Source organism: Quercus lobata, chromosome 5 (assembly GCF_001633185.2).
Source record: "Quercus lobata isolate SW786 chromosome 5, ValleyOak3.0 Primary Assembly, whole genome shotgun sequence".
Classification (NCBI taxonomy): Eukaryota; Viridiplantae; Streptophyta; class Magnoliopsida; order Fagales; family Fagaceae; genus Quercus; species Quercus lobata.
In genome coordinates, this window is record NC_044908.1 from 9468937 (window position 1) to 9477050 (window position 8114).

General features: G+C 36.2%; 1 protein-coding gene across 2 annotated transcripts; it reads left to right on the forward strand.

The window, feature by feature from the left end:
• Positions 1-412: 412 nt before the first annotated feature.
• LOC115992322 (U-box domain-containing protein 52-like) lies at positions 413-7800 on the forward strand. 2 transcript variants are annotated; one of them, XM_031116477.1, is made up of 10 exons: positions 413-628; positions 1147-1244; positions 1795-1916; positions 2289-2519; positions 3160-3442; positions 4342-4443; positions 4551-4979; positions 6054-6417; positions 6520-6824; positions 7376-7800. In XM_031116477.1, exons 1-10 carry the CDS (start codon positions 448-450, stop codon positions 7427-7429), a joined length of 2169 nt encoding a protein of 722 aa, XP_030972337.1. In that variant the 5' UTR covers positions 413-447; the 3' UTR covers positions 7430-7800. The 2 variants fall into 2 exon arrangements, with proteins under 2 accessions (XP_030972337.1, XP_030972336.1); XM_031116476.1 differs by having other exon boundaries at positions 6054-6824.
• Positions 7801-8114: the final 314 nt, after the last annotated feature.

The window sequence follows — 8114 nt, forward strand, 5'->3', positions numbered from 1 at the left end:
AAAAACCAACTTGCTTTTTTAAATAAAAATCTTGTGTCTCATTTTGAATGTCCTATCAATAACTTTCCATGCAATTTTTTTTTTTCTTTTTTGTTGGATAAGCTATCCAAATTTATAATTAAAAAAAAAAAAAAAAAGACACATGCCGTACTGGAATTGATGGAGCATAAAATAGATCACTAAAAGAGTAAAAATTGGAATTTTTATTCCTCAACATATTAATTAGTCCAGAAAGTTCAAGAAAGAGGAGATATATTTTGAGTTAGTTAAGGTTGATTGTTTTACTTTCCTATAAAAGAAACAACCATTTTCAACCAAACTTAGTAAAAAGAGTCACAACCACAAGAAATGCTTGGAAAGACCCTGGTCTTCTTCTCTCGTTCCTTATTTTCTTAATTCTTGTTGTGTCAGCCCCGGCCAGTTGGCTTGGTGGTTCTTTTGGTGTCTATGCCATCAATGGCTCTATCTCGAACATCGTCATCATTGGATGGTAGCACTAGCACCACAGTGATTGCCATTGATAGAGACAAGAATAGCCAATATGCTGTGAAATGGGCAGTTGATAACGTTTTGAGCAAAAGTTCCCATTGCATTCTCATTCACGTTCGGAATCAGAGCTTCCTTCCTCGTAGGTATCTCTCTCTTTCTTCATCATTTTCATTGGTATGACATAATGGTTTTTTGGCATTAATATATAGGAGTAAACAACATATCTAAAATCATGTTACATGGAGGTTGATCCTCAAAAGCATTTCTGGTTCCACCGCTGTACGTAGCATATATGTGCATGGCTCTATTGTATTTGTATTTGTATTTGTATTTACGTCGCACAACATGTTTGAATAATGCTAAATGATTAATATTCACCTTTTCTTATCAGCATAAGTTTTTGGAATAAGGATTTGATTCCCATGACAAACCAAAATCTTAAATGTCATATCATGGCTTCATTCCCAATTGGAGTTGTTGACACACCTTTAAAGATGTATGCACTAATAAGTAATGACTATTCTATCAAAATGCATGTCGTCATTTTGCATCCTATATGCATTGACACAATCAAGAGCATCATCATTAGCAAATATCATGGCCATACAGCATTAGCTTCATTCTCAATGTGTTTGATATGTGGTTTGGTTTTTGTAGTTGATTTTGAAGAGATCCCTAAGGAAGGTCGGCCGCCAACTGAAGCTGAGTTGCAACAGTTGTTCCTTCCCTACCGTGGATTCTGTGCTAGAAAAGGGGTGAGTAAATAACCATTTGATTGTAATACACCAAGATCTTTTGACCTCAAAGGCAAGTCTTTATATTTGATACATGACTCAGTATGAATAAATGGAGAACAAAGCTCTCATAGGCAGGGCCTTTCTATTTATTTTTTGCATATTGGTTTATTTGGCAAGGCAGCAACATGAACTCTAGAGAATTTTCTCACAAAATACATGATGATTTCATCCCAAAATCAGACAGAAGAGATAGTGCTACCTCTATCTGTAATAAACTCTCATTTTGATCCTTATACAATTTGCTCGTAATCTGTCACTACTTGCACTGTTGTACCTACCACAGAATTTCAGCACCAAATATGTATTTGACATCATGAACGACTTGGGTTTCAATTCTCCTGAATTGAAAATATTGATTTTTCTCTTAAGGTAAAATGTCAAACCATTTTGAAGCCCTCTTTGCTGGCTTCAATTCGCCTCATAGATAGACATAGATAGAACATATTTTCAAATTTTTCTCATTGCCAAGTGGGTGTAATATATTTTCATGGGGAATTGAGTTTTTCAGATTGAAGCAAAAGAGGTGATCCTTCATGATATCGAGGTTTCAAGCGCACTTATTGATTATATTTCTAACAACTCCATCAGCAATATTGTTGTTGGTGCTTCCAACCGGAATGCTCTTACAAGGTCTCTCTCTCTCTCTCTCTCTCTCACGCACACAAACACATTGAATGGTAACTAAATTTCAATGTTACTTAGATGTTTACGGAACTGAGAGAGCCAGTGTCCCTTGCTTCACCTAATAAGTACATATGACTAATATATTCATCTATTAACATTATACTACTAGTGCATACACACAAACACACACACACACACACACACACAACAGCATCTGTAATTTTAGAAGAAAACTAGAAAATAGAAATGGCAAAGTCCAGAGTTTTGGTTCCCTGTGGTAAGTAGTGCTCTTAGTAAGGAGGTGGAGGACGCCTCAGTAATCAAGTTAAAGATTTTTTCCCCTCTAAACAAAATTTCTTGGCAATTATCTCTATGCAGGAAATTTAGAAATGCAGATGTGCCATCTACCTTACTTAAATCTGCACCAGGATTCTGTGCAGTATATGTCATATCAAAAGGAAAAGTTCAGACTGCCCGTCAAGCAGGTCAACCTCAAACACCTACTGGTACAGCTAATTTTAATGCAGCTAATTCCGGGCAACATTCACAAAGGGGACTTCATGTACCTAATGTTCCTCCTAATACCCAAGACCTTGAAGACAAAAACAGGTACATTATTTTTGTGTAATGAAGTGTACATTTAATTGTCAAAAAATCCCAGGCCTTTCTTATGCATTCCATTAGATCATTGCTAAGAATAATCAATATACCGACATGAAATTATAACCCTCATTTATTGGAGATGTTGATCTGGGTTTCCAGATTGGAAGATATGATGGTTCATCTACATTGTAATTATATAGACTTAAGAGGGATGATGGTTAAATATCTTTGTATATATATTAGAAATAGTGGCTAGAACTGATGATGGAAGCAGAGAAAAAAGGCGTGGAATCAGATGAAATAGTGTTTGTGGCTTGACATTATTAACCAAAAAAAGTAAAAGAAGAAATTTGAATACACTTAAGGGAGGAAAAGCTTGTTAAAAATATGGTCTTCTTTATTTCTTTCACTTTTCTTGGGGGGCAAGAAATGTTATAAGACCAGGGCCTGTCTGTTAAAAAAATCTGAGTTCATTGTTCCCACATATTAGTGATCTTAACAAAAGAACATGCTTATAAATTTATTTATAAAAAAATAAAAAACACAAAAGAACATGGTGATCCATTAATCACCTGATAATCGTAGCAATCTCCTGCAGTTATAAGTTATATGTAGCCTGGTTTTTGACTTTTGATTGCTAGTGCAGAACTTCTTTAAGTCATGGGAGTCGGAGAAGTGTAGGCTCTGACAGAGCATCTTTCGATAGAAGCAGCGATTCCTTGATGATGACACCAAACAGCCACTACAGGTCTAGCAGCAGGTCTGATCCAACACTATCAATGGACAGTTTTGTATCAGCGACTTCATCTCAGAGAAATAGTGACGTTTCGTGGTCATTAAGCTGCCAAACAAACAACACATCTGTTGAAGCTTTTGATTCCTTTGTTAGCTCAGATAGTCCTGGGAGCTCAGGATCCTCACAAACCCCAGTGAGTATTCATCATTTACCAAGATCATGACTAATTGAACAGTGCAATTGTAGGATCATAGACCAGGAAAAGAAAGGTCATTGGATGGTCATTTCATTTGTCCATTGAATCAGAATATCTTCTAAATATAATCGTGTCAAAGAGAGTGGATTCATAATTGAACAGTAGTGGTATAAATGTTTAGGATAGGAGTAAATAATAAAATTGGTAAGTAATTTTGATCATCATACATTGATACTCATCAGTCATCAATTTGGTTTGTATTGCACCTGTACACAGTAATCACTGGGATAATATGGAAATCACATCACAACCAAAAGAAATTAAATTCAGAAGTTAGACAATCAATTGAGAATATCTTGCTGTAAGCAGATGTTAAAAAACCAAATAGGTTCTTCTGGGTGTTACTAAATAACACAATAATTCACTTTATTTGAATTCTTCAAGTGGTTAACAGTACTTTCCCGTGTCTACGGCCATGCTGTCAGAAACGTGAATCATGGGACTCCAGGCAATAGGAATCTCCATACCCATTTTGTTTCTATGATTAAAAGGGTTGTGCATGTCTGGTTCTGAAACTAGATGAGAACTAGTTTTTCAAATTGTTATATTCTGAATCTAAAAGTCTTCAAAAATCAATCTTCCACTTGTTTGTTGCTTCAGGATGTGGAAATGCAGGATATTATCACATAAATTAATATTCTAGTGTTAAAGCAAGGTTTTCATGAATTGCCAAGACTGATGACTTGGTTGCAATTTGCATGCATAAAGACTACAGTTCAAACATTAAATCATGTTTATGTGTGCCTTTGGCATAGAGGTATGCTAAAAGTCTTTCATTTGGTAATTACACAATTGATAATTGAAATACATGTTCTCCTTTCTGAGTTTCCTTACAGAAAGGTCTGGAAGTCGAGATGAAGAGATTAAAGCATGAACTGATGCAAACCATGGAAATGTATAACACAGCTTGCAGAGAAGCCATTGTAGCCCAGAAAAGGGTAAGATCATATGTAACTTCATCTAGATCAGCTGGTTTTGATCATATGATGATCGTATTAGTAGTCCATTGTAATGCAAACCTGAAAAACCATATTTCTGTGTCCAGGCAAGAGAACTTCAGCAATTAAAGTCAGCAGAAGAACGTAAATTAGAGCAAGCCAAGCTTGCTGAAGAGGCTGCATTGGCTTTGGCAGAAGTGGAGAAGCAAAAGTCAAAAGCCGCCACAGAAGCTGCCGAAATGGCACAAAGGTTAGCAGATATGGAGGTACAGAGGAGAATGAATGCAGAACTGAGGGCCAGGCAGGAGTCAGAAGAGAGGATGAAAGCAATGGATGCACTGGCACATGGCATTTTTAAATATAGAATATATACCATCGAAGAAATTGAAGCTGCAACTGATGATTTCAGAAATTCACTGAAGATTGGTGAAGGTGGATATGGACCTGTTTTTAAAGGTGTGCTTGATCACACTGTTGTTGCCATTAAGGTCTTGAGGCCAGACATGCCACAGGGGCAGAAGCAATTCCAACAAGAGGTAGTTATATATTTCTTTTTTTTTGGCAGAAATTCAGTTTAGTGAAGTAATCTTTGTGGAGTTTAGTTTTCTAATTTGTACAGGTTTATATTTCTGTTGAATATACTTTTCTGTCATGAAATTGGAGCTTGGGATGGACTTGAATATCTTCAGTGCAAATCTTTATGGAACAACATGGATATAACATGTTACTTGTCTAAACAAACACATCACAAGTGAACCTCTCAAACTTTTCAAAATTATGAATGCCTGGTATAGACATGTTTTGTATTCAAAATATCTGAAGAGTTGTTCACGAATGCTTAGACTCAAATGGCATGACTGCAAGTGATAAAACGGTGTTGTTTTTACAGTTCTTAGCAGTTGCCATGTTGACAGTAACACAGCACTGCTATCTTTTCTAATAACAATTTAATCCTTCTCTATCTATAGTTATCACAATGGTAAAAGAATCACTGAGGGTCCGTTTGGATTGAGGGAGTAGAGTGGAGTAGAGTAGAGTAGAGTAGAGTAGATTTAACACAAAATTAGCTTATTTTTAGCCAACTCTACTCTACTCCCCTCCACTCCCCTCCATCCAAACAGGCCATGAGTGATGCCTAATGTTAGTGCAAAAGAACTGTTATAACATGGGATAAGTGAGAATTACCACAAAAAATAAATAAATATATAAAGGAAATAATTACTGAGAATGTATCCATGTTGACCTGGATTTCAATTGCTTTGTTCATGCTTCCAATCAAAACCTGGTAAATTCCCCCATACTTGAAAATGTGGAACAACAGTGCTTTTCTTTTTGTTGGATTATACAAACCATGTCAAAATAGCAGGATTATTACTAAATACTAAACCAAATTTGAAGTTGCCTCTAAAATAAGAAGCCCCCTTCACATGCTGTAATATCACATTCTCTGCCAAAATACCGATCAAAGAAGAGATAAGACATGAAAAATGGCATGATAATAACATTTGTTGCTAAGGGAGGTATGTGAAGATTGTGACATGGAAATTGTTTCTCAAGTACCAAACTCATGTGACCTTTTTTCTGTAGTCATAACTATCTTGTCCATGCAGGTTGAAGTTCTAAGTTGCATCAGACATCCAAACATGGTTCTCCTTCTAGGTGCCTGCCCAGAGTATGGTTGCCTTGTGTATGAGTACATGGACAATGGCAGCTTAGAAGACCGGATCTTCAGGAAAGGCAACACTCCCCCAATACCATGGCAAATTCGTTTCAAAATAGCTGCTGAAATTTCCACTGCCCTTCTTTTTCTTCACCAAACAAAGCCGGAGCCCCTGGTGCATCGTGACCTCAAGCCAGCAAATATTCTCTTAACCCAAAATTACCTGAGCAAGATAAGTGATGTAGGTTTAGCCCGGTTAGTTCCACCATCTGTTGCTGATAGTGTAACTCAATATCACATGACTGCAGCAGCTGGTACATTTTGTTACATTGATCCTGAATATCAACAAACAGGACTATTGGGTGTAAAATCAGATATATATTCACTTGGTGTAATGCTGTTACAAATTATTACAGCTAAACCTCCAATGGGGTTATCCCATCATGTTGAGGACGCCATTGAGAAAGGAAGATTTGCAGAGATACTTGATCCCACAGTGGAAGATTGGCCTGTCCAAGAGGCTCTATCACTTGCTAAACTTGCTCTAAAGTGCTGTGAGCTGAGGAAGAGAGATAGGCCGGACCTTGGTAAAGTTATTTTGCCAGAGCTAAACCGCTTAAGAGATATTGGTTTGGTTCATCTGTCCAGTAACAGAGATACCATTTTCTATGGACCAAGCTCTCATTATTCAGTCCCAGAAGTTGTACCAACTGTGAGTGAGGTTAGTTACATTTGGAATCATTTTACTATAATTTGCATTTGCATATTCTTCTAATTTACAGTCAACTTCTCTCACAATAGCCTGCCGCATCATACCATTTGATCATTCAATAAATTGAAGTAAAATATTAAAAGTACAAAACCTTACAACTGTCATCCCACCCCCATGCAAGCAATGGCTACAAGATCCCACATTTTCACCTCCTTTCTTCCATTGTATTTTTTACACTCTAATTTAAGATTTGTGGAAAGGCATGATAAAATCATTTCTGAGAATTTTGTGCTAGAGATGGTCTTACAGTTGTTTTGGTTTCTAACAAGGAAATCAATCTATGTCCATAGACATAACAGATATTTTTTGTGCTTTTGAAGGTTCTCTCTCTCTCTCTCTCTCTCTCTCTCTCAGACGGTTGATGTTAACATTTATCTAAAATTATTCTTTCGATGGTGTTTTTGATACACTTTAATCTTGATTTCTATGTTACAACTACCAGAATTATGTAAAATTTTCATGAAATAACTTTAGAACTCTCTTTTGATTATGCAAATCAGGATGAATATAGCGATCCTAGCATTGAAACTAACATCCAACATAGATCAATATGAGAAGAAGGTGGCAGGGCTTGGAAGTCTTTGACCAGAACGTGGAGCTTAAAGAATAGTTTTGGAAAAGCCACCTTTTCGCCACTAAGCAAAACATGGAACATGAGACCTAGCTTTGGAAGAGCCAGTTTCTTTCCACTTAGCAGGAAACAAGTTGGAAAACCAAACAAGAAGCATGTTGAAGGCTGTTTGTCATTTGTAAGTTGTTCTACAACCAATTCTCAACTAAAGAGAGCCAAGTCATTTTCATAAAGAACTTAAGGTTCTTGCGGCGTTTGATTCTATTTGTTTGATGTGGATACCTTCATAAACTACATTTTGTGAAAGAGCTATTGTTTTGTAAACATATTCCTAAATGATTATTTTTCCCTCCTTTGGTGCATTCTTGTCTTGTTCTTGTAACTTAATTTGTAAATGTGATGGTTTTTTCTTGTTCTTGTTCTTCTTCTCTTTTCTATGTTCATATATGTTTGTAGATGCACATCATAAAACACATATGAAGTGAATGAATCAGTACCAAAAGAGGGAGATTTTAAGTATCTTGATTCTTAAGTCTCATGCATTTAGTTCATTACATATAGTTTAATGTTCACAAATGACAAAAAAGAAAATTAGCAAAAAGAAAGTTCAAAATTGTTTCTCTCTTTGTCAGAGTGATTGTCTGATTGATGCTGAATCAGGGAGTAAT

What these genes read in the sequence shown, in the direction of transcription:
- LOC115992322 (XM_031116476.1), top strand. Translation starts at nt 448, where the DNA reads ATGCCATCAATGGCTCTATCTCGAACATCGTCATCATTGGATGGTAGC. An exon ending in GAATCAGAGCTTCCTTCCTC is followed by an intron (nt 629 to 1,146) that starts GTAGGTATCTCT and finishes TGGTTTTTGTAG; the next exon opens with TTGATTTTGAAGAGATCCCT. An exon ending in GACCTTGAAGACAAAAACAG is followed by an intron (nt 2,520 to 3,159) that starts GTACATTATTTT and finishes TTGCTAGTGCAG; the next exon opens with AACTTCTTTAAGTCATGGGA.